Source organism: Zootoca vivipara, chromosome 14 (assembly GCF_965207765.1).
Source record: "Zootoca vivipara chromosome 14, rZooViv2.hap1.1, whole genome shotgun sequence".
NCBI classification, from domain to species: Eukaryota; Metazoa; Chordata; class Lepidosauria; order Squamata; family Lacertidae; genus Zootoca; species Zootoca vivipara.
This window is the reverse complement of record NC_142597.1, coordinates 11,531,228-11,558,193: the sequence shown is the minus strand read 5'-3', so window position 1 is coordinate 11,558,193 and position 26,966 is coordinate 11,531,228. Positions and strand designations below refer to the sequence as shown.

General features: G+C 46.3%; 1 protein-coding gene across 1 annotated transcript; it reads left to right on the top strand.

Annotated features, from left to right (window-relative positions):
- The first annotated feature begins 318 nt into the window (after positions 1–318).
- Positions 319–26,559, top strand: LOC118096986 (matrix metalloproteinase-17). The gene is made up of 11 exons (XM_035139497.3): positions 319–634; positions 3,245–3,700; positions 6,140–6,272; positions 8,281–8,458; positions 10,389–10,672; positions 12,794–12,970; positions 16,737–16,827; positions 18,556–18,638; positions 20,484–20,636; positions 22,144–22,401; positions 24,116–26,559. Exons 2-11 carry the CDS (start codon positions 3,509–3,511, stop codon positions 24,412–24,414), a joined length of 1,848 nt encoding a protein of 615 aa, XP_034995388.3. The 5' UTR covers positions 319–634; positions 3,245–3,508; the 3' UTR covers positions 24,415–26,559.
- The last annotated feature ends 407 nt before the right edge of the window (positions 26,560–26,966 follow it).

The window sequence follows — 26,966 nt, the reverse complement described above, 5'->3', positions numbered from 1 at the left end:
ACAAAAATCTCAACAAGATCACAGAGGATTTTTTTCCCTTTTTCTTTTAACGATTAACTGCATCCTTCCAGGATACAGAGCTGGTGCTTTCTGATGCTTTCAAAATACTCACCCCTCTCTCTCTGTGTGTATACATTTCCATTCATAAAATACTGACCCTTTAAATAACCACAAGGAACAGAACATGAAAATAGCTCCTGACAATATTAATCTGAAATAGGCTTCCTCTGAAATCTTCCAGCATCCCATCTCTAGGCTATTAAGGAAGCATAAAAAAGAAAAAAAAACCAAAGAGGGAGAGGGAGGGAATCAGCAGCCAGAGGCAATAATAGTTAAGTGCAAAGGCAGGAGATGCTTGCAGCTGTTTATTAAGTTGTGCAAAGCAGATTACAGTCGCCGCCAGAGTCTCTGCAGAGCTAGCTGGGCTCGGCTTGGATGCAGTGGGATTGGATGGGGAGGGGTCTTAGCTGCTGAGATTTAGCCCCATGCTAGAAATGGGTGGTTTGAGCAGCCCTCTTCCAGAGGGACGGCTCTGCCAGCGGATTCCCTCCACTGAAGGCAGAGCGGAATTGGAGCAAAGTCCTTCTTGGGGGACCAGTCAGGAGGAGGGGAGCGTGTTGGCACTTCTGAACACGTGAGTAAGAGCTCCCGTTTTAGGATCCTAAGACGATACATGAAGATCTACTGCTTTGGAATGGATATATTGATGGAGAAGGTGTAAAACGTGCAGGGAAATATAAGATAAGACTAATAAAATGAATCGGAAGATAAACAAATAGTAAATCAACACAACTGAAGGGGAAAAAAGGAGGATATTGAGATCACATATGGGTGAGGGGGAGTGGGAATGTATGGATTTATTGGTGCAAATTTTCTAACTGTGATGATATTGGAATTTTGAATTTAAATTTAAATTGTTTGTATTTGAGTGTGTTTCCTTGGTAATGTGAAGTTTGTGTATTATTTGTAATGTGTCTTTAAATAAAATATTTAAAATAATAATAACAAAATAGTAGTAGTAGTAGTAGTAGTAGATGGTAACTCCTGTGAATCCCCAAGCGCTTCCAGTTGGAAGAGGCGAATTGGAAACCGGAAAAGACAGAAAGAGAGGAAAGTGAATCCTGTGGGAATGAGGGAAGGGGGTTGGTGAGCCTGAATGGTCACACACCCAATAGCAGGAGTGATATTTTTGGTCAAGGTGGAGGGGAAACATCTTTCTCTAATAGACAGTTCCTTAAGAGCACCGGCAGGGTGGGTACCAACCTCTAATGAATGAGGTGAGCCCCTGTGTATATTAAAAACAACAACAACTATATATGTAGCCTAAATGTCTCAATAGGTTTGCCTTTGCAACAAGCCTGCTGTTTTGCAGATGGGAAACAGAGGCAGACAGAGAGCGATAGGGGCTCCTCCTTAGATCTCCTAGATGCACGGTCCATGAATCTGTGCTGGAATTTCTGGCCTTTATGAAGAGGGGCGATTGTTTCAGAATGGCGATGACCCGCTGAAAAAACACCAGGCACCTGTAATCCCAGAGAGGGGAAAACTGACTGGAAAAGGCCACACCAGGGGTAGCTAGAAGAGTGCTGTTCAGATGTCGTTGCCCTACTCTAGCTCCCATTAGCCCCACTCTGCACAGCCAGTGGTCAGAGATGATAGCAGCTGTGGTCCAACAACATCTTGAGGACTCCATGCTGGCTGCCCCAGTGCTCAGTCTCTGAAATCAGGGGTGCTTTGCCCACCCATTGCTAAAAGCTACAGGGCCAAACTAGGTGTCTTTGTGTGGCCTCTAGTTCTGCTTTTGTTGTTGCTGGGGAGCAGAAATGGCAAGGGTTGGTAGGCAGGCAAACAGTTCTTTTGCAGCTTCTGCCAAGGATCAACTCACCTGTTTTTTGGGACTGGCATAGACTGTGCAGAGTTGGCCCTAACAATTCATTCACTCATAATCTTTTAAGTGTTTGTGTAGTTGTGTGTGTATGACTCTGCGGACACAGTGTGGGCACTTTCAGACTTTGGCTAATTTGCCGTGCGATTCAATTACATCCCAGCAAATTCAAATGGCTCTATTTTTTTGATTGTGCAACAAATGTGCTTTGCATAAGACTTCTTAACACTTAAGAAAGGTGTTGGGGAAACGCGCAGGACCATGTTGGAAACCGCTTCCTTTGACGCAATCTCATCTAACCTCCCCACAAACAAATCAGAGCAATTGCTCTCTGTCTATTTAATGCCATCTAATCTCCCTGCAAACAAATCAGGATGAATGCTCAGTAAACAGGTTGCCTGGGAGCATGTGGGCATGCAGAAAGGAAAGGGGTCTCTCAGCTTCCCTGTCCACCACACCCTGAATCTCATGGCTCCAGGCTCAGACTGTTTGCCTTGTCTCCGGTTGTCTCTTTGTCCATCTTTGCTGCGACGGCAGCAACAGGCAGAACAGGACAAAAGCAAATCTTCATATGGTCCTTGTTGACTGTGGACCTTCCCCAAACTCTAAAAACAAAACAAAACAAAAAGTGGAGGTTTATTGGCAGTTCTTTTTTGCAACCTTAAAACAAATTTTTTTTAAAGGAGCACATTGTTGCTTTGTAAAATAAGCTGGTTCTAGCAACATTTAGTAGACATAAGAGAGTGTGAAAAGCACAAAGGATTTTGTTGTAGCCGAGTCCTGATATTTTATCATGTGTTGTTATTGGATGCTGCCAAAAGTCCCCGTGCTGCTGGATAATATGCTAAGAGCTGTGCTGGCAACTCTGACTAAAATTTCCTTGCAATTCAGCAGCTTTTTCTCTTGTAGATTCCTTTCCTTATAAATCTCCCCTTTCTCTACACTCTACTCAGTCCAAGCCAAACTAAGCACTCTGCTCTCAAAAGGCCTTTCATGAAGATCATTTTGATTTAAGGCTCATCCACACTTGTCCTGTACCTAAAAATCGTAGGTCTGAGTTGTTTCAATGTGCTCAGATTCAGAGATAAGGAGCAGGTTTTTCCAGGGGATAATGATGGAAAAAATGGGAGTGTGGACAGGCCTTTTTTTACTTTGTATTCCACACTTCCTCACACTACTAGTTGTGAAGATAAAGGTGAGAATCATGTATTTGCTGCCCTGGGCTTCTTGGAGAAAGGATGGGGATGCAGGGATGAGTTTGGATATGTTGATGTGAACTGCTAGAAAGAAGTACGTAGCCTAGTCTGGTTTACTTGTCGAACGATTCCATAGGAAGACTCTGACCTCTCTCTGTTTCAGCCATTTCCTCCATTGAGGCTCTGGTTTGGGAGGTGAAGTTTGCAGCTGGAGAAATGCATTTGTGCCCACGTCCCAACCTCAGGAACGAAACGGCAGCTTTCCTAGATCCCCAGCCTGGAATCGGAGCTGACGGCAAGGCTTTTCAAACAAAATCAGCAAGATTGGCTGGAATGTGAAGGCTGCTTTTGGAGCCGTTCATTTTGGACTTGGGAGAATTGGTGAGCCAGGGAGGCCTACTCAAAGCAGCGTGTTTTTGCTAACTGGATGGAGACTGGGAAAGGGCATTTGCCCAAGAAACATCCCATGAAGCAACACCGCCAGGTGGAGTGCAGGCAGGAGACAAAGCTGTTGCCTTTCCCCGGGTTCTTGGTTCTTCTTCTTCTGCTGCTGCTTCTGGCTTTGCCATCCTTTGCCCATCCCAGGCCCACTCCCACCGATGAGAGCGGAGAGATCGTGGTAAGTCGTTCCTGGAGTATGCTCCACCAGATCTAATGTTCTTTGCCTGCTAGCGCGAGTTTTGAGGTTGTACAACCGAAGAATCCAATGCAACATTTGCTCGAATGGAAATTTGTGCAACAGACTGAAAGCGGATTGATTACGGATTCTTTTTAAAACATACACTCTCTGCCTTTCCATTTTTATATTTTTATTTTAGAAGTGCAAAATATTGGTTTCATCGCTCCATATTCTTCATGTATTGTATTTGAAATATTAATGGCATAATTTTAATTTTTTACATTTGTAGTCGAAACTGGAGAACCGGGATTATAGAGATGCTCAGGAATTTGCAGCTGATGTCAGATTGATGTTTTCCAATTGTTACAAGTATAATCCTCCTAATCATGAGGTGGTTGCTATGACACGGAAACTTTCAAGCTCAGAGCAGTTGCGTTGCATTCCAGCGATGTGTATTTAATCTCTTGCTACTGTTTTGCACTGGGAGCTCTCTGTGTTTCCAAGTAAACCCTCTCAAGGTAGGGTTCCAATATTCTGGAGCCCCGAAACCCGGACAAGTTTGGGGAGCCTCCCCATCATCATCCTGCATCTCCGTTGTTCGCCCCCTCCCTGCCGATGACCCCTCTCTCGTCCGCCTGCTCGCCCCCTCCTTCCCTCCCCTCTCTTACCTTTGCTGTCTTTGGTCTCCTGCCCTCTGAAAGATGAGGCTGAGCGGCCCTGGGAAGGGTTGTGCCAGGAAAGGCCTCTGGGGGCTCCACTGAGTCTAGCATCACCCACGGAGGGCTGTGTAAGGCCTGGTGGCTGCCAGAAATCCTACTGGCCACCCCCCCCACACCCATTTTTTTTTAAAAAAATTACAAAATACAAAAATCCCTTGGGAGGGGCATGCTGGCCCCCCAAAAGAGGACATGTCTAGGGAAACTCATATGTATGGCAGCCCTAGCTCAAGGTGACTTACATAGTAGTTTATGAATCAAAATACATCAGTGTTTATATACATATATAAGACAAGATTATGATTATGATTTATTGAATTTATATACCACCCTATACCCGGAGGTCTCAGGGCAGTTCACAGAAAAGATCAACATAAAAACCACAATATATATATATATAATCAAAATAAAAACAACAACCTAATAACACCTGCCCCCCCCAAATGAGCCACATTTTAAAAGGGCTTAGGATGCCCTTTTTAACCAGGACTGGTTAAAAAGGAATGGTTAAAAGGCCTGGTTAAAAAGGAATGTTTTTGCCTGGTGCCTAAAGGTGTATAGTGAAGGTGCCAGGCAAACTTCCCTGGGGAGAGCATTCCACATGCAGGGAGCCACTGCAGAGAAGGCCCGTTCTCATGTTGCCGCCTTCCAGATTGCTCAAGAAGGATGACTTCTACAGAAAAACAACAACCTAGCAGGGGCGGAGGAAGGTGGTGGTGGTGGTGGCGGACCGCCCCGGGTGTCTTCACTGAGGGGGGTTGACATTCGGTACACCGCCCACCTGCAACTCTCAAGCCTACCCTGAGCCATTGGGGGAAGAGGGGGAGCTGTGCCGCTTTGCCGGCGGCATTCTCCCCTTCCCCCTTCGTTTTGGCAGCTTGGGAGTCACGGGTGGGCGGTGTGCCGAATGTCTGCCATAGGCGCCGTGCTCCGCCCCTGTGGGCAGCTCACTCCGCCCCCGGCTGCAGGGTGTGCGTGCTGCTCCATGCACCCAAGCAGCTATCCCGCGCCTGAGTGGGCATCCTCTGAGCCCCACCCCCCTCAGGAGTGCATCACGGCCCCCCTCGAGAGAGCGCCCGCCTTAGGTACAGTGGGCATATGCTGCAACCCAGGAGTAATAAAACACACACTCAGCAGATACTATAAAATTTAATTTCCACAAATCCAACTCTTATCAAGGGGCATCATAGCAAAATATGTATCAATGGGCAGAACCACTTGAAACAGAGAAGTCTTCAAAGACTTCCTAAAAGACTGGAATGTGGTACTTTCTGGGCTTCCCATAGGCATCTATGAGAATAGGATGTTGGATTTGACAGGCCTTTTTTTTTTTGCCTGGTGTATTCTAGCCTTCTCTGACTTGGTCCCTTCCAGATATTTGGAACTACAACTCCCATCAGCCTTGGCCTCCATGGCCAATGGGCAGGGATGATGGGACTTGTTCAGATCATCTGATGATATATTCCGCTAGTGAGTTTTTCCACATGGGCACGTGCCATGTGCAATTTGCAAAGAGCTGTTTCAAGTGCCTGCTTCCTGCGCCTCGTGCTTTTTCATGCTTTGCATGACATGACTATTGATTTCAGTTCCCGGAAAATGAATCAGTGAAACAGACAAATAACACAAAGGGACAGGACTTTGGCTTAGAGGGTTTGAGATCTTGGAAAGAAGGGTGAGAAAGCTACACTGACCAGAATTCTTTACCTATTGTGTTTTCCCCTAGGAGTGGCTGACCCAGTATGGATACCTTCCTCCAGCGGATCCCGTAACAGGCCAGTTGCAGACTTGGGAGGCAGTGACCAGTGCCATCCGTGTGATGCAACGTTTTGCAGGCATTGCGGAGACTGGGATTCCAGGTATAGTTATGTTTTTAAAAAGCAACTCTTAAGAATTCTAGTTCCTGCTATTTCTCACCGGCTATGTTCACGCCAGACTTGTATTGAAGCACTAACTAGCCTTGTAGATCGTAACGGCATGCTTGCCAGTATGTGAAGTTTCACCATAGCTCAAACAGTAGAGCATGAGACTCTTGGTTATGAGTTCGAACCCCACGTAGGGTAAAATATTCCTGCATTGCACGGCCTTGGACTGGCACCTCCTTTGGCACGTTATGGTCTTTCGGGTGGGAGATTAAGACCTCCCTCCCAGCCCAGCCCTTTTAAATTCCTAACTTTAAAATCTAAAATCAGTTTTCATTGTTCAGTTTTCCTGGTGTTGTTGTGCAATTTCGTTACCCTGATTTTGTTCTCTGCTTTATAGTTTGTTATTTATAGTCATCTGTCTATTGATTGATTGATCTCCCAACTGGGATAGCTCAGTCAGTGGAGCATGAGACTTTTAATTTCAGGGTTGCATGTTCAAGCCCCACACTGGACAAAAAAAATTGAGCATTGCAGGGGGTTGGACTTGATGACCCTCGTGGTCCCTTCCAACTCTATAATTCTATTTGATCATTCTATTCTATCATATATATATATAAATAGTTGCCCAGAAAACTTTGATATTGTTAGTAAACATACAGATAGATAATGATAGATAATGAACAGCTCTAAAGCCGGATTCCAAAAAACTCCAGTTGCATCCCATATAAGTAAGCTCTGAAGAGTCTGGAATTGATCCAAGCACAGATAAGACCAGGATTTATGCTCAGAAAGGCTAGGCTAAAGTAGCATTCCAGGGGGTGGGGTGGATCAGAATATGCACCCCCCAAAAAACAAAATCTCCTAAGGCAGGCATAGTCAATATGATTCCTGGCCAACCAACTTTTGGGACTACAGCTTCCATCATCCCTGACCATTGGCCTTCTGTCTGAGGCTGGTGGGAATTGTAGTCCCAAACTACATATGCTGCCTAACCCTGTTTGAAGAAAACTGCGCATAGTTATCCACTGTTACTCCAAGCCTGCAAGATACTCTTGAGGCCAAGTTGAATCGATGCGTTTCAGAGGGCTTTCAGAGATGACCAGAATCTTAAATATCATGGCATCCAAATCCAGACTTGTGGTCTGTTCCCCTCCAAACAAACCACGGCCGGAACACAAGTTTTGTTCTTGGCTTATTGCTTGCGGCTTGTTTGGAGGAAACAAGCCCAGATTTGGATACCAGAACACACCAGACTCTGGGAGCAAAATGAGCTGTGTTTGAGCACACTGTATGAGCACACCCGTAATTTGCATTAAACCACAGTTTACGCTTTTTGCATGCAAGCCAATTCTGTGCCTGGGTTGTGCCACTTCAGATTTTATGTGGGCGTGCACACAATAAATACTCCTTGGTCCCAAAATGTAACCGAGAGCATTCGCCTACAGTCTGATGTGGTACGGTAAGTCTCGGGCACTGATTCCCTACCTTGGTAAAAACTAGGCTGAGGTAGACAACATGGAGACCTCCTGATGAGTGCATTCCCATCTGCCCCAGCCATTTGTACATATGCATGATGGGAGCTGTAGTCTATTAACATCTGGATGGTACCATATTGGTGACCCCTAAACTTGAGGGATGCAAGATTCTGGACTAGGAACATAGGAAGCTTCTACTGAGTCAGATTGTTGCTCCATCTAGCTCAGTATTGTCTACACTGACCGACAGCAGCTATCCAGGATTCCAGACAGCCCTGCCTGGGGATGCTGGAGATTGACCCTTGGACCTTCTGCATGCACCGCAGATGTCCTACACACTGAACTACATTTCTATCAGCGCCGGGTGGTTCCCCTGCAAAGGGCACCAAGCCCAAGGGGCACAAAACAACAACCACCATCTATATTTATATTGGTACCTACTCAAAGTTTGGGGTGTGTGGGTGTGTTGTCCTTGTTCATGGCACCATATTACGAAGTCCTCCCCTGTTTCTGTTTCCCTTAAACAGACGATGCCACGTTGGCTCTGATCCAAATGCCCCGCTGTTCTCTTCCTGATGTTATCAGCACCTTCCCAGAAAAGCTTCCTCTGCGGAGGAGCAGGAGCAGGAAAAGGCGGAGGAGAAGGAAGAGTCGGAGCAAGCGGAGCGCAGGCTCGGTTTGGACAAAGCGGAACATTTCCTGGAAGTAGGTATCCACATTGCCGTTGCCAATTTATTTACTTACCCCATTTCCCACTGGTAATTGCCGTTGCACTGTGTCTCCCATCAGCCCTGGAGGAGACTGATGAAAGCCCAGCAATACCTGGAAGGCTTCAGGGCCCCCATCCTTGTTTTGTTATGCCTGAAAGATGAAGCAAGTGAGAGGGAAAGAAGATAAAGTCCCTATCAGGGAAGAATGGCAGATCAAGTTGATGGATTATGCAGAAATGGCTAAAATGACCAGAAGAATCGGAAATCAGGAAGACCAAAATGTTAATAAGGAATTGGGGGGGATTTATAACCTTAAAAACTATTGTAAACAATTAAAATTGTCAGTAGGATTGGAATATCGCTTGTAGCTTAATGGTGAATTTTAGATACAATGGAGATTTGGGTTATCATAAAAGATGCAGGAGGAAATGATTAACAATAGGACCCACAAAGGGGAGGTGGGAAGTCCAGGAGATTCCTTGGAATCTTGTTTTCAGGGGCGTAGCCAGGATGAAAATTGGGGGGGGCAAGGGGTGGTGCCAAGGGGCAGGGCCAAGGGGCAGGGCCAAGGGGCGGGGGGAGGGGCCACAGTGGGGCAAGGAAAGCTCCCTTCTCCCTTGCTGGCTGTGGGGCGGGCGGAGGGAAAGCCAGGCAGCCGCTTTGCGCGGTTTGCTAGAAGGGACGTCTCCCTTCTCCCTGGCTGGCTGTGGGGCAGGCGGAGGGAAAGCCAGGCAACCGCTTTGCCTGAAGGGCAGGCTTTCCAGCGGCCCTGCTTCTAGAGGGGGGCAACTGCCCCCTCCTGCCCCCCTGCCTACGCCCATGCTTGTTTTTATGTTGGATATGTGATTGTAAAACTTTAATCTGGAAAACCAAATAAATAATTAAAAAGAAAAAGGAAGATGAAGCAAGCTGGCGGTGTGTGACACACATGAAAACAAAGAAAGGTTTTCTGCATGCTAGATAGTCTACAAGTTCACTATGTGGGCCTTCACTTGTAACTTGTAACTAGTCTTTTATTGGCATAAGTTAAAACAGTATAGGAGCACTGTAAACATTAAACAACGTTAGCTGGCCTAGAGTAACATTTGTGATGTAATTAGGAAAATATATTAATAAGGGAAGTGAATGAATTAGATAAAGGTACAAAGACGCAGAAAAGATCAGAGACAATGATTGGAAACCGGGGTGGGGGGAGTCCGGGGGTTGAAATAACCTCTTAAAGATATCGCTTTGTGTTTTGGAATGAATGCAAATATAAATGTAAGCAAAAACTTTTAAAATAAAATATTTTAAAATAAGTTAAAACAGTATAATCATAAAATCATACAAAGCCATCCAAATACAGTCAAACTCGGTTCCCGAACGCCTCCCTTATTGTACGTTTCGGCTCCCGAATGCCGGAAACCCAGCTCCAGTTTTCAAATGATTTTCGGAAGCCGAACGTGCTTCACGACTTCCGTTTTGAGTTCCCCTATTGTATTGAGGCTTCCGCTTTCAGTTTTCGGTTGTTGAATGTTTCGGAAGTCAAACAGTCTTCTGGAACAGATTACATTCGACATCCGAGGTTTGACTGTACATTGATCATCCAAACACATAAAATATATAAAAGACTAGATAACCACCATTGAATAAATCAGGCAACTTTAGATTTAGCTTTAAAGATCTTGGCTAAGTACCCCGAAACAATCTTGGTAGTTTTGGGTGTACCACCCCTCAACAAATATTGGCTTACAGACTCTTTGCAAATCAATATTTTGAGCTGTGAGGGGGTCACTAGGAGATCTCTGTGCAGGGCCTTCCCAACACTTAGATGAGTTTTTGATTTGATCCAAGAAGGGTCTCCTCACCTTCCATTCTGTGTCTGGTCCAGGCCAAATAGGTGAGGGATCTGATTGCTTCCCATCTGTCTGTTGTCTCCAACCCAGGGTGAAGACCTATCCACGGGAAGCCCGCCTCAGCCGAGAGACCATGCGCGTATTGATGTATTATGCCTTGAAGGTATGGAGTGAAGCCACACCCTTGAACTTCCATGAGGTGGGCAGCCACACGGCTGACATCTCTGTGGAGTTCCTCCGCCTGGACCACCACGACGGCTACCCTTTCGACGGGCCAGGTGGAATGGTCGCTCATGCCTTCTTTCCCGGAGACCCTCAGAGGGCCGGCAACGTCCACTTTGATGGCGACGAGGAATGGACGTTCCGTTCACCAGGTGAGTTGGCTTTCTTTGCTTGGTGGGTTGGGGATGGAAGAGGCAAGGTGCATTTCACCATAAAGCGAAGGGAAACAGTGACAGTGGAGGCAGGACCGTTGCCACAACTAGAAGAGGGATTTGTCTTCCCAATTTCCTTTTGGTATATTTAGTCAATAGCCACTTGATGGTTGAGGCTTACAAAGCACTTTGCACTGGGCTTTGCAAGCACAGACCATCAGTGGACATCATTGTAACGTCACAAGATGGGCCTTCTCTGCAGTGGCTCCCCGTCTGTGGAATGCTCTCTCCAGGGAAGTACACCTGGCGCCTTCATTATACACCTTTAGGCACCAGGCAGAAATGTTTCCTCCTTAACCAGGCCTTTCGTTGTTCTTATTGACACCTGACACCCTTTTAGAATGTGGCCCTAGAGCTGGCGAAATAGTCATCCACTTAGAATCACTTAAACTGGCTGGGGATTTAACTCAGTGCCAAAGTGACAACAGGGTTGGTGTCTGTTGCCTTGGGAAGGTTGATGGAGGCTTCCTGTAGACACCTTTAAACCGTTCATCTGCTCTTGATTGTTTTGCACCTGTCTGGGACCCTTCAGGTCTTCCACTGGTGCTTGTGAGGACTCCGAGCCCCCTATCCGCCACCCTCTTAGTGGTGACGGTTACCTTTTCCTTCCTCAAAAAGCACAGAGAGCTTCCTCGTTCAGCTCTATACAGTTTTCAAGGCTCAGATCCCTTCTAGTGCAGGGGAAGTAAGTCTCTAGGTGCATGCTTTCTCTCCTGTTTTTGAGGGGTAGGGAGCTGCTCTGGGGTTAGGGAGCAGAGAAGTAACCACACGGGCAGGGCCGTCTTAAGGATACCCGGCGCCAATGTTCAAAGATCCCTCCGGCGCCCCCCCTTCACCTTTTTACAGTGGGGAAGAGGCAGAGGCTCTGGGGCTCGCCCTCGGCGGCCGGCCGCCTCCTGGCAGCCCTCACGTGTTGCAAGGGTTTGGCGAAGTGTGCACACGACATGGTAGGCCTTGGCACTTCGGCAGCTCCTGCCGCCATGCCCTGAGGGCCCCTTCGCCGAGGGGGAGATGGGAAAGACAAGAGGCAGCCCTCCGGGTGGGACAGGATGGAGGCTCCGGGCACCGCTCGGCATGGCAGAGGCGGGCGAGGGCGGCGAGCTGATGCGGGGAGGCGCCGTGTCCGGCCTATGCCTCTTCCGTGGCGCCCTCCAGCGCCCTCCAGAACTTGGCGCTGTGGTTCCCCGTGCCACTAGCCTCTATGGCTAAGACGCCCCTGCACATGGGGTGGTGCCTATGGCGCTCACTCAAAAATCTAAACATGCCCACAGACCTGAAAAGGTTGGTGATCCCAGCCATGGTTAGATTGGTACTGAATGGACGTGTTTGCCTTGTGCAAGCGATTGGGCTAAATGGACTTCTGTTTTCTTTCTTTCTTTCTTTCTTTCTTTCTTTCTTTCTTTCTTTCTTTCTTTCTTTCTTTCTTTCTTTCTTTCTTTCTTTCTTTCTGGCTTTCTTTCCAGTTTCCATTTTATTTATTTATGCTTTTCAAGTTTATACTTTTCACTAATTTTATCCATTTCACTAATTTTACAATCATTTTGACATTTCAAAACTTGAGTTCCTTCCCCCTCATTCTGCGGTTCCTCAAATTTATTTTTTTTATCTTCTGCATATCCAAATTAACTTAATTTACTCATTTATTCATACTCTTATAAACCTGCAAGTTATTGCAATAATCCTGCCAATGTCCTTATCTGTTTACAGTTTGTTTGTAAATATTCAATAAACCATTTCCATTCTTTTATAAAAAGTTTGTTATCTTGATATCTTATTCTTCTGGTAAGTCTCACCATTTATGCATATTCCATAAGTTTTTGTATCCATTCTTCCTTCGCTGGGACTTCCATAGTTCTTTCCATAGTTGGGCAAGTAACATTCTCGCCGCTGTAGTTGCACACATGAATAAGTTTCTATACATTTTAGGTAGTTCTGTCCCTATAACTCCCAAAATAATGGTGTGTGTGTGTTGTTGTTTTTTTACAAAGGTTATTCTATGGTTGTTTTTGCCTGGCAATGTGTTTGTGATTCTCTCGATAAGTCACGCTCTTCTTTTGGCAGATGACTTTGGCACCGACCTTTTTGCTGTGGCAGTTCACGAGTTTGGCCATAGCCTTGGGCTGGCACATTCACCCTCCAAGCATTCGATCATGCGCCCCTACTACCAGGGACCAGTGGGAGACCCATTGCAATACCAGCTGCATCCGGATGACCGGACTGAGATACAGAAGCTTTACGGTATGTGCAGTGGGGGGATCGCTGAGCAGCATGGACCTACTGTAGGGAGGGCTTCATCTAAGTCTCTTAGATCATTGGGACCTACTGAGAGGTCTCTGGGTGATTTGCAGTAGATCAGCACAGATTTCTGACTCCCGGCTGCTGAGCATTTTGCGACAAAGGCCACATTTGCACCACACATTTAAAACGCTACGATATTGCTTTAACAGCTGTTCCCAAAGAATCATGGGAACTGTAGTTTGTTAAGGGTGCTGAGTTGTTAGGAGTCCACTGTTCCCCTCGCAGAGCTGCAATTCCCAAAGCTGTTTAACAATCAATCTCTGGGAATTGTGTGGGCGAGGGTCTCCTAACACCTTTGTAATGATACCAGAAGTATACAAAGGTACAGTTAATTTTCACGATCTTTACCTTTAACTAGATAACAAGCTTACCCAAATTGATCAAAACAGATGTCTTCATCTGCCTGTCCTAGATAGGGTTGCCACATTTTTTTAAAAGTAAAAACAATCAGGACACCCTGAAAGTTTTCAGCTTTTTGTGGACAAACCTCAAAGTTGTTTACAAAAATGTCCCCAAATCGTGATTTTTCAGTTTGCTCACCATAGATCCAAGACAAACCATCGCCCTCGTCCTGGAGAATGAGGCTGGATCTAGACACATCAAAGAAGCATTTCAGTTAAATGTGTTGTAAACTTTGTAGGAGAAATTGAGTTAGCAAAAATGGACCTCCACAGCGCCATCTGGTGTCACAGTGTCAGAATGCATAAACAGAGCATATAAAGCGTTTTTTCTTTGCCATTGTAGCTGAGTCCTGACTTCTTCTTCATCATCCTTTACTGCCAGCACTGGAGCAAATCATCCCAATGCTGCTTGCAGAGGCAGACAGAGGCAGAAGTTTCAGCATAGCTGCCAAGTTATCCCTTTTTTAAAGGGATTTTCCCTCATGCTGAATAGGCTTCCTCGCGAGAAAAGGGAAAACTTGGCAGTTATGAGTTTCAGATCCATTCCAGCCTTTTTATTCTGCCTGCGTCTCTCTCATGACTGCTTCCTTCTTCCTCCCTTCATCTTTCCCCTACTGCTACTTCCCTACAGGTCACAACCACCGATGGGGGTGCATTGCCCTTTGACTCTCCTCCTTGCCATGACCCCTGGCTTTTTGAAACATTACAGTGTGTCTGGGCACCCGCAGCACTCACCAGTGCATGTCTATGTACACTGCTTAGAGACTTCAGTAATTAAGCAGTATATAAATACCTAAAATAAATGCATCTTGGGGTTCTGGGAAGAAACAAAACAGATCTCACTGGACTGAAGCCTGTCCTCTCCTTCTCTAGATAACAAATTGCAGCAGGTCAAATAGGCCTCTTAAAGAGGATTAGGGGCAAAGAGTGTTAATCGTGCACATCTCTGATCCGTCAAACTGTATGCCCATATTTGCTCCAGCTGGGCAAATTCCTAACAGAGCTGCACTTAGATTAATAGACTTACCGTTTTTTTCCTAAGATCCATGGAACGGCCTGTTAGGATTGCCCGATCTGTCCTTCTATAGTCAGAGAATCCTGACAGCTCCTTCTGTGAGTCGCAGAAAAACACAATGCAGGCTGGGAAAAACTAGTCCCGAATCTGGATAAGGCAGTGAGGTTTGGAAAACGAAATCGTTGGGCTTTTGCAAAGACGCCTTTAGGGATGTGAAAAAGTGGAGCCGGGCTTGTATTCCAGAGTCAACTTCTTGCACTCTGGCAGATGAAATGGGATATTTTTCCTTTGGCTGTATCTTCTTTTATTTTCTTCTTTGGCGATCACTCGTAGCTGAGTAAGATTGTCTTCCATAAACATGGTCTTAACAGTGATTGTGGAGGCCATTTCTGGATCCACATGTCCTTACACAGTGGGGACATAGGTTTCCAGGCAGGAGTTGATCATGGTGAGGGTTTGCCAAGCATGCCTTCCTCTTAGCATGTTTCTCCCTTTCGTCTTGAGTTCGAGCGTCTTCAAAGTCCATGACACCTTTGGTAAAGGCTGTTCTTCAATTGGAGCGCTCACAGGCCAGTGTTTCCCAGTTGTCGGTGTTTATACTACATTTTTTTAGATTTGCCTTGAGAGAGTCTTTAAACCTCCTTTGTTGTCCACCAGCAACACACTTTCCATTTTTAAGTTCGAAATAGAGTAATTGCTTTGGAAGACGATAATCAGGCATCCAGACAACATGACCACTCCAACGAAGTTATAGCTGTATCAGAACCTATCAGCACAGAGGCTGTAGCTCAAGGCTAGAGTGTCTACCTTGCATGCAGAACTCCCAAGGTTCAATCCCCTGTATCTTCAGGTAAGGCTGAAACAGAAACTTGTCTGAAATCCTAGAGAGCCACTGTCAGTCAGCTAGATGGGTCAATGGCAGCTCCCTGTGTTCCTGCGTGCCTGCAAAGTTTGCTCTGAGAATCCTGTTTCTATGATTTTACTGCATCAGAATCTAGAGCAGTTCCAACGCAGATTTTAGCAATGGCTGTCTATCTCCGCAGGCCATACTTGGCCAAGCAGTAAGGCTAGTATCTGATAGGCCTCACTCTTTCGTTTGCCCTGGACCTCTTCCAGATAAATCAAAATATTTATTTGAACTGAACATCTCTCTGCATTTTCCTCTTTCTATGAAATATACCACATACTGTAAATCGGGGAGCAGGAAACCGTTTTCCTAGGAAGGGCCCATGAACCACAGGAAACATCACCAGCCAGTGTGACCAATGGCCAGGGATGTTTAGAGTTTTAGCCCAGATTTATCACTCCTGTTTTGGCTCACTGCTTTTCAGGTGTGCTCTGTTGCCTCTCAGACAACAATCCTATGCACATTTACTTGGGGGATGTCCTAAGAAATGCAGTTTTTACGAGCAGATATCACAGAATGGGTGTGTGTGTGCCAGCAGAAAATATGTGCTTTGGATGTGCCTGGTAAAAGCACCTCTGAAACAACCCTGTGATAAATTCATAACCGCCAACCCTGCAACCAGCCTTTAGATTCCCAAACAAAATAAAGTGATCCCTCACATTTTGAGATGCAGACTAAAAGCAGTCTGAGTTTGGACAAAAAATAAGGAAATCATGAGCCATAGCCGATGATGGGCAGTGCTAAAGTAAGGTGATATTTAAAGCTCTGCAGGATTGCAGAATTCAACCTTCACCAACCTGATGCCCTCTAAAGCAGGCTTCCTCAAACTTGGCCCTCCAGATGTTTTTGGTCTACAACTCCCATGATCCCTAGTTGCAGGACCAGTGGTCAAGGGTGATGGGAATTGTAGTCTCAAAACATCTGGAGGGCTGAGTTTGAGGAAGCCTGCTCCAAAGGTTTCTGAATGTTTTCCAGTGCTGGGCTGGCTGATGGGACTTAGGTGTCCAAAACATCTGGAGGGTATCAGATCACATGATATTAGGCCAAGGGCCTGCATGCAGCTCAGGATGTGGGCTACCCACTCCAGTTTGGTGTAGTGGTAAGCTTGGCCATGAAGCTCACTGGGTGCCCTTGGGCCAGCCGCCAACACTCAGCCTAAACTACCTCATAGGGTGGCTGTAAAGATCATATGGAGCTGGGGGGGGCAATGTATGGCACTCTGACCTCCTTGGAGGAAAGGTGGGATAGAAGAAAAACAAAAACAAAAAACAAAAAAAACAAAACAAAATTAAGTAAATAAATAAGCAAGCAAGCAAGCAAGCAAGCAAATTGTGTATTTATGTTTACACATCCATGTTATCTCTCTCTCTTTCTCTCTGCCAGGAAGTCGAGTTCTTCATTCTACGGAGAACCCAGAGATAACCTCGCTCCTCCCAGATCTTCTCTCCTTGCCGCACGACTTCCCTGCCCTCAGGTTAGAAAGGGCCCTTTCTGCCCCATACCTTGGGGGAAAGGATAGACAAAGGGTTCTTTACGGCATATGCGTGCGCTGGACCCCGCTCGACTCCGCAGGTGCTGTTCCCAGCGCCTATACATCTGCAGTGTCGAATGTGATGCTGCAAATGACGGCACAGTCACAGAGCAGGTGTGGGGAGCATTTGCCCTCCCCCAGATGTGGCTGAGTTACAGTGCCCATCCTTCTTGGCCATTGGCCATGCTTGCAGGGGCTGATGGGAGTTGTAGTTCAGAAACATGAATTGCATATGAAACATGTATGGCTAACTTGCAACCCAAGTATAGCTCCCTAATTGATTTCTGGCCCACATTCACATACGATAATTCAGCAGCTGTGCTGGCAACACACACACACACACACAGTGGAACCTCACGCTGTAAACCCAGAAGTAAATGCTTCCATTTTTGATGGCACCTCGGAAATCGAACTTCTGAGGCGGCTACTGTATTGAGTTTTTCATATTATTTTTCCCCGTTTTGAGGCTTCCATATTGAGTTTTCGATTTTCGAACATTTCGGAACTCAAATGGTCTTCCGGAACGGATTACTTTCGAAAACCGAGGTTCCACTGTACACACACACACACACACACACACACACACACACACACACACACACCAATCCTCTGTAGAAAAGTTAAACTCACATTTGTTGTTCTGCCCACTTTTGGTTCTGGCCCTGTCTGCCATTGGCATGTGGCCCCCAGGAGGGAATTTTGGCCTTCATGCTAAAATAAGTTTATCTATCTCTTCTTTAGATAGTTGAGGGTTAGGAGCCATGCATGCTTCTCATATCGCAGCAGGAGAAGTTCTACGGACCTTCTGGTTCATGTACAGTATGCCCCTGTACTGAAGTGAGCCTCTAGGTTTGCTGTGTGAAATGTTGAACTGCTGTCTGTTGAGCACATGGCATATAAAAATAGGCATTACAATGTTTTTCATTGGGCAAGCATCTTGCCGTTTCTTGTGTTAACAGAGAATTCTGCATCATAAATCTTCCTCGTGTCTGAGGGTTTTATGCAGCTCAAAATCATACCCAATCTGACATTAACAAAAGCAGACCCAGGCTTTTTACTTGTTTTTTGTTTAGAAAATCACTTTAATAGTATGTAGCTTTCCCCAGTGGAATAATCCTTGTTTCCTATGGTGCTGTGTACGGGTAACTTCCCAGGCTCCTCTCAGTAGACTGGGAGATGATCAAATGGGCACCTTTTAAATTTTGGCTTCGTCCATATGTGCCATTGAAGCTTTATGCCTTTTGCAGAGTCATCAGTACATCTGGACTGTGGAAGGATGCAAATCTATCCTCTTCCTTTCAAAACCGCTGTATTGATTCACTGACCAACAGTGTTCGCAACCCACAGTGTTCGCAACCTGCAGCGCTGCGTCTGCGCACGTGCGAGTCACAATTCGGCGCTTCTGCACATGCGCAAAGTGCAAGCACTGAAACCCGGAAGTAGCCCGTTTGGGTACCTCCGGTTTCAGCGCGGGACGCAACCTGAAAAGACGCAACCTGATGCGTCTGTAACCCGAGGTATGAGTGTATATCCCTTGAGGTCCTATTGCCCACAGAAGGGATGTGAACATGAATGGAAAAGGAGAGGCCAACTTTTCCTTCTTGAAGATAAATTTTAAAATACCGCACTGAGAAGTCACATTGCTGCCTTTCCCCCACTTCTTCATTTCAGGTCCGGGAAGGAATTCCCCGATCGCTGCGCCTCCAACATTGACGCTGTCACTCAGATCAGAGGTGAAACGTTCTTTTTCAAAGGTCTGTGGCGTTTTCTGTGACCTTGTTATGTGAAGTCAATTTTTTCCAGCAGTAGCTGAGTGGTATCAGAACATGCTTGCTTTGCATGCAAAAGAAGAAGAAGAAAGCCCCAAATTCAAAACCTGGCAATGTCAGGTCAGGGCCGGCAGGAAAAAATCCTGTCTGAAATCCTCGAGAGCCAACCGCAGTCAGCCAACTCTGGAGCGGCCAATGTGATGTTGCTGAACTCCATTTCCCAACAGCCCCAATAGGCCTATATAAGAAGGTAAAGGATCCCTGCTTTTACCTTCCGGCTGTAGGGGTACCTATTTATCTACTTGCACTTTGACGTGCTGTCGAACTGCTAGGTTGGCAGGAGCTGGAATCGAGCAAGGGGAGCTCACCCCGTTGCGGGGATTCAAACCGCCGACCTTCTGATCGGCAAGCCCTAGGCTCAGTGGTTTAGACCACAATGCCACCATCGTCCCTATGGCCTATATAGTCAGGAATAATTGGAGCTCCAGCCCAGCCACAGTGGTCCAATCCATTGTCCTGTAACCAGATTCCAAAACAGTGTCTAGTCCAAAGCAATGCATGTTGGGACAAAAACAAAACAACAATAAATAAATCCAGCAGGACCTGCAGCCAAACTAAGTTCATTGTAGCTCACATGCGCCACCTTGCCCCTGTGATTGAGCCCCCCCATGGCATGCTGATGTCACTTGTGCACCTCACAAGGGTTGTGGATGGCGCTGTGGTCTAAACCACTGAGCCTCTTGGGCTTGCCGATCAGAAGGTTGGCAGTTCGAATCCCAGTGACAGAGTGATCTCCCGTTGCTCTATCCCAGCTCCTGCCAACCTAGCAGTTCAAAAGCATGTCAGTGTAAAGTAGATAAATAGGTACTGCTCTGGGGGGAAGGTAAACGGCATTTCTGTGCGCTCTGGTTTCTGTCACGGTGTCCATTGTGCCAGAAGCAGTTTAGTCATGCTGGCCACATGACCTGAAAAGCTGTCTGCGGACAAACGCCGGCTCCCTCGGCCTGAAAGCAAGATGAGTGCCACAACCCCATAGTCACCTTTGACTGGACTTAACTATCCTTACCTACTTGTGCACACTATGGGGCATGCTCATGTGTTGCATAGATGCTCTGTGGCTTGTGCGTATGACGTGAGCACGCCACGCGCCGTGTGTGCACAGCTGCCATGGAACTTTGGACGGCTCAGCGCCTTCATTGAATTTTATTTTTGCGGGGTCTGCCCCATCCCTTACTTGGCATGCCTGTTGCAGCTTCTGGGAGCTCGTGACCAAGAGCTCAAGAACAGGCCTTGCAAACGGGCCATTCCAGCTCTACGATTCTATGATACGGAAGGCAGAACACCACACCAGAAAGGAAAAGAGATAGAAAGAGAAAAGTGAAAACCAGGCTCCTTCTGGCCTTGCTATTATAGTCAGCATGACCTAGCCAGAAGAGATAACAGAACCAGTTTAAACCAGCTGTACTTGGCTTCTCTGAAGGAATAACCCAAACATCATGAACCTTCTGCTTGTTTCTTCCACACAGAGAAGCTTCCAGAACCCTCTTGAATTAATTAGATTAGGAAAGATCTCTACACATCAGATCAATAATTTCTGTACTAAGAAATGCAAACTGATAGTGTGTTATGTCTGAGGCAATCCTAGCTGTTCTCTCGCAATCTGTAGCAGTTAGAATGGTGTGTGTTTATGATAGAGTGCTTGGAAAAGTGGTAGGTCGGCTCGCAACATTCTGTCATGTTGCAGAGTGACCAAGAGATATCAAGCTACTTCTCCTTAGCTGGGATGTGACGTTGTATTTTTCCTACCCCTACCCCCCCCCAATATGGCAGGTCAGTACTTCTGGCGCCTGACTCAAGGTCGGCACCTCACCTCTCTGCGCCCAGCCTTGATCACCGGCTTCTGGCGAGGCCTCCCTTCCACCCTCCGCAAAGTAGACGCCGTTTATGAGAGACACATAGATCATCGCATCCTCTTCTTTAGCGGTAAGGGGGTGGGTGTTCCTGTGTGTGAGGCAACTGGACTGGCTTGCATAAGAAAGTCCAAACTAGGTCCATCTCCCTAGAGCAAGTCCTTTGAAGGAGAACTACCTGAACATGATTGACAGATGGTATTTGACTCCGAGTAGGCTTGCTAAGATTTACAAGACAGAATCAGATAAGTGCTGGAAGTGTAAAGAGGTGAAGGGAACATTCCTTCATATGTGGTGGACGTATAAAAGGGTAAAAGAGTATTGGGAAATGATTTACAGTGGTGCCTCGCTTAATGAACGCCCTGTAAGACGAAATTTTCGCTTAAAGAAAGGATTTTTCTAGCGGAGGTTGCCTCGCTAGACGAATTCATTTTACGAAAAATTCGTCTAGCGAATCGCGGTTTCCCATAGGAATGCATTGAAATGCAATTAATGCGTTCCTATGGGCAAAAGTAAAAAAAAATTCAGTGCATTCCTATTGGATTCGCTAGACGAATTTTTCGTTATAAGAATAGACCCCGTGGAACGAATTAAATTCATCTAGCGAGGCACCACTGTATAATGAATTGAGAAAAATGTTTAAAAGTACTTTCCCTAAAAAACCCCAGAGTCCTTTCTGCTGGGGATAACTCAGACTGAAATTCCCAGGGGTCAGAAAAGATTATTTATGTATGCAACAACTGCGGCCCGTGTTTTGTTATCCCCAAAATGGAAAATGAGCAAGGTTCCGACCAGAGAGGACTGGCAACTTAAGTTGACAGAATATGCACAACTTGCAGTCTTAACATATAGAATAAGAGAACAAGAAGAACACACGTTTAGAGAAGATTGGAAAAGGTTTATTGCATATGTGGAAAATAATTGTGTACAGCTGAAAACGCCAGCAGCGTTAAGATAAATTCAACAGTGTAAATAAGTTTTGATGGATGCAAAATGGAAAACCAATTGGTATACCGGTAGTTTTTGTAAATTATGCAGGGATGTGAGATATGTAAAATGAACAATGGAAAGAGAAGAATGGAATTCATTAATATCTTAAGGATGTAAAATGTTTATCTGAAATTGTAAAACAGAAAATTTAATAAAATCATTAAAAAACAACTAGGTCCATCTCACATCCTGTTTCCAACTGATGAGAGCGGGATTCGCTATAATAAAATTGTTAGTTTTTGAGACACTACAACTTGTTGTGTTTGCTGGAATATATATATATATATATATATATATATATATATATATATATATATACACATATACATACATACATACATACACATACCCTTTACATCCCATGCTTTCACAGCTCAAGGTGCTGCACATGGCTCTGCCTCTCTCCATCCTCACAACAATCCTTTGAGGTAGGTTAGGTTGAGAGAGACAGACTGGCCCAGGATCACTCTGTGAGCTTCATGGGTAGGTGGGGATTTGAGCCCTTGTCCCCTAGGTCCCGGGCCAACACACTAGCCACTACACAACACTGCCTTGCTATTGATGTCCTCTCTTTCTCTTCCCTGCTCAAGGACCTCTGTACTGGGTATTTAAGGACAACAGTGTGGAAGAGGGCTACCCCCGCCCTGTCACAGACTTTGGGCTGCCCCAGGGGGGCATCGATGGTGCTTTCTCGTGGCCTGTCGACAGGAAAACCTATTTCTTCAAGGGAGACCTGCACTGGTGCTATGATGAAGCCACAGCACACATGGAAGAAGGATTCCCCATCCTCAGAGAACCCTGGGAGCACTTCCCCGCCTCCGTGGATGCTGTGCTGAGTGAGAGTAATGGTGAGCTTGTACTTAATTTATATAAATACCGTACTTTTCTGTGTATATAAGACTAGGTTTTTTCCTTTTAAAATTATGCTAAAAAGTGGGGGTCGTCTTATACATGGATAGCACGTAGTGTGGGTGTTTGATTGGTTGCTTCCGTGGCTGTCAGTGGTTACTGGGCGTGTTATTGGTTGCTGCGTCAATGGCTGGTGTTGCTTGGCTGACGCTGCGGCAATTGGACGGGCGATTGGCAGCTTTTGCTGGCAATGGGACAGGTGAGAGGCGGATTTTGCGACGCATGCTGGTGAGCGATTTTCAGCAATCCTCCCCAAAAGAAGCTCTACAACTCTGTGCCATCTCCCCCCATTTTCTTAAATTTGAGTCTCCCAAAATAGATTTGAGTCTTATACATGGAAAAATAACAGTAATTTTTATTAAATTTTCTGTTTTACAATTTAGAATGCTCATTTAAACATCCTTAAAATATCAATGACTTCCCTTCTTCTCTTTCTATGGTTTATTCTGCATATCACAATTCCCTGCATATTTTACATAAACTAAACCATTCAGTATTCCATTATTACATCCATCAAAACTTATTTACACTGTTGAATTTATCTGAATGCTCCCAAAGTTTTCAAGTGTACACAAATTCCTCCCATATATTCAATAAACTTTTTCCAATCTGTTCTTCTTGTTCTCTTATTCTATATCAGGCATCCCCAGACTTCGGCCCTCCAGATGTTTTGGACTACAATTCCCATCTTCCCCGACCACTGGTCCTGTTAGCTAGGAATCATGGGAGTTGTAGGCCAAAACATCTGGAGGGCCGCAGTTTGGGGATGCCTGTTCTATATGTTAAGTCTGCAAGCTGCACATATTCTGTCAGCTTAGGTTGCCATTCTTCTTTAGTTGGGACCTCGCTCATTTTCCATTTTTGGGCTAACAAAACATGGGCCGCAGTAGTGGCATGCATGAATAACCTTCTTTGACACCTGGGAATTTCCATCTGAATTATCCCCAACAAAAAGGACTCTGGTTTTTGTTTTGTTTTTTAAGTATTAGCTTGTACTTAATTTTTCATTGCATTTCACTGGAATTCCCTGCAGTCCTGTCTAGTTGCTCCCAAATGACGGAAACATGTTTCGATAATAATGCAATAGCGTTGCCAAAGCAGCGCAGAACAACTAAGGAAGTGGAATGATCAATCTGTCACTAATGCGTTATTATCGCATCAATGACATGTTGCAGAATTTGTTGTTGTTGTTTAGTCGTTTAGTCGTGTCCGACTCTTCGTGACCCCATGGACCAGAGCACGCCAGGCACTCCTGTCTTCCACTGCCTCCCGCAGTTTGGTCAGACTCATGTTCGTAGCTTCGAGAACACTGTCCAACCATCTCGTCCTCTGTCGTCCCCTTCTCCTTGTGCCCTCAATCTTTCCCAACATCAGGGTCTTTTCCAGTGAGTCTTCTCTTCTCATGAGGTGGCCAAAGTATTGGAGCCTCAGCTTCAGGATCTGTCCTACCAGTGAGCACTCAGGGCTGATTTCCTTCAGAATGGATAAGTTTGATCTTCTTGCAGTCCATGGGACTCTCAAGAGTCTCCTCCAGCATACAACCCAGAATGCAACCCATAAAAAACAGAAACCCTGTCTGGCGGGACCCTTTTTCCTGTCCTCTGAAATATCCTGCTTATTTGTTGCTGATGCTCCCCTTTTGTCTTGCTGCAGGAACACTGTATGCCTTTAAGGGCAGGGAGTACTGGAAGTTTGAGCCACGCAACCTCAAGCCCCAGACTGGCTACCCTCGATCCATAGCTAAGGACTGGCTGGATTGCACAGGCGAACTGTACCCTCCCCGGAGCCTGCCTACCAGCCCCGCGTCAGGAGCCGAACGCCGGCCGGATTTGCGGGGCCCACAGCTGGAGGTGGAACGATGTGTGTGCTTTTGCTCTGCCTTCCGTGCGATGTCGTGGGGCTTGCTCAGCTGCCTGCTGGTGGCTCTCCTGGCACTGCAAGGATTTGCCTAGGAAGGACACAGAACCTTGCCTGGTGTGATCACTTTGTTCCACAAGGATCCTCGGCAGCACCGACCCCAATTGCCACGTTGGACGTCCGTGGGAGGGAAGGAAAAGAATAGGAAGAGGGGAAAGGGAGAGGGATCCCCAATGAAGCACGATGTGGGGAAGCAACGTGGGTGCAAGGATGAGATTGCAGTCCTTCAGCCACAGGGGCAGCGGCTCTGCGTATGGTTAAAGGAAATTCTTCAAACAGGAATCCTTTGGTGCAAATGCAACATGAAAGGGGACGCAATGCAAAAGGTTTTTCAGGATCTGAGAGCATCCTATGTGGAACGCCGGCAGTGCTGCAGTGTTGACATCTGTCTGTCTCGAGAGACAGTGGAGTGCGCTTCCAGGGTGAAGTCAAACCACTATGTTAGCAGCACCCAAGTGACCTCCCCAGGGCACAAGCCTGGGCAGTATATATGGAGGTCCTGGGCTGTCCCAGACGAGAAGGCCCACCAACCAGCCTCGGTGGTGTGGTCCAAAGGAAAGCAGAGTAATATGTTGGGCACCAGTATGGCTGCAGGAGTTGCTGAAAGGAGGCATGCAAGGCGTCATGCAGCCATCTTTGGGACTCCACTTGGATTGGTGTAGGGTTTACTTTTGAGCCCCTTTTTTCTCCCAAAGATGTCCCCCAAGGCAGTGGAGGTTTAGGGCCAGAGTTTTTCCTCTCCTAGATGGGCTACCTTCCCAGGTTGACAAGCCCCAGGTTGACCCTTATAGACTGTCAATATTTTGCTGGGGGGGGGATTCAAGAGCATGACTGGGAAATTTAATTTTGCTCAATTAAACTGGATTAAACTGCTCTGTTGCCTGTCTGCAACGTATCCGCTTTAAAACAACACATCGAAACAGACTTTTTGCAGTTTGGAAAAAGGTTGGGAAAGTGGGGTGAAAATATGATTAATGGGAAGACTTTTAAATGCCCCGTGAGCAAAACAGGGTGAATGCAGGACGAATGCTTATTGACATATTAAAAAGGTAAAGGGGCCCCTGACCATCAGGTCCAGTCGTGTCCGACTCTGGGGTTGCGGCGCTCATCTTGCTCTATAGGCCGAGGGAGCCGGCGTTTGTTCGCAGACAGCTTCCGGGTCATGTGGCCAGCATGACAAAGCTGCTTCTGGTGAACCAGAGCAGCACACGGAAACGCCGTTTACCTTCCCGCCGGAGCGGTCCCTAGTTATCTACTTGCACTTTGATGTGCTTTTGAACTGTTAGGTGGGCAGGAGCTGGGACCGAGCAACCAGGAGCTCACCCCGTTGCAGGGATTTGAACCGCCGACCTTCTGATCAGCAAGCTCTAGACTCTGTGGTTTAACCCACAGCGCCATTTGGGTCCCTTATTGACATATTAACGCTCCATAAATGAATCAGAATGAATACTCAATAAAGATTGGATATAGAAGCTTTGTGAAAGCAAACCAGGTTGTGTGGAGGAGCCCTTAGAGCTTGAAGATGACCATCCCTAGCTAGCCTTTCATAGATTTTTTTGTATGTCAAGAGGCAAAAAGGTGGCCTCGCCATGGGCTCCTTCTGTGATGCCTTCACCCCCAAGCACTTCACTGTGAGCCACTGGCACCAAGGACAGAATTTGTTGTTTTGGAAAGGAAACCATGAGTCACTTTTCACTCAGAGGAGCAGCTCGTCGGCAGCCTCTTCCTGTGGTTGGGCCATTAGCACAGCTGTGGAATGATTCAGAACCGCTTGCCGGGGCCTGCCAGGCTGACTGACAAAGCATCATTGTAGGCTGAAGACCACAAAGACTCTGTTGAAAAGAACAGGGCTGCCTAAGGCGAGGAGGGGTGAGGAGAGAGAGTGTGCAGGATTTGCTGTTTTGGAAACAGGAATCCCAAAGGGAGGGAGGGCCATTCAGCACCCGAATCACTAGACATTCCAGACTCTGTTGTAAATTGAGACTTTTAAGAGGATGTAGATCTGGTGTCCAATCCCCTCCACCCAAAACACACAGAGACCTGCTTGCCCGTTGCTCACCTTTCTTTTATTGGATGGGCAATAGGGGCACCTAACCCAGGTTCCGCCTTGCCAGAGGCACAAAATGGGCACAAAGAGCCTTGGACATTTAGCAGCAGTTATTAAAATTAATATCAAATCATGCCGTTGTGGGGGTTTGGTTTGTTTGTTTGTTGGTTGGTTGGTTATTATTCATTACAGTTCTGGAACAATCTGAGCCTGTTTTCGTGGTATTTTATGGGGGGGGGAATTGACACTCCTGGAAAGCAGCAGGGGGTGGGGTGGGGTGGGGCAACAACCTTAGGACATTAGTGTGAATTTCTGCTATTTTTTTTTTGTATGCCTTTTTACCTAATATGCACAGTTTAGCAAAGCGACTTCCCCCAGCACCATTCATTTTGTATGCTATCCTTGTACGCTTCCCCCGACTACAGTCTATGCATTCTTGTACACATTATTTGTCTGGACATCTGCCTTGCAAAATTCAGAGAAGGGCAAATTTTGAAGGCTTGCCATGTTTCAGTTCCTACATTGCTTCAGGAAGTGTGG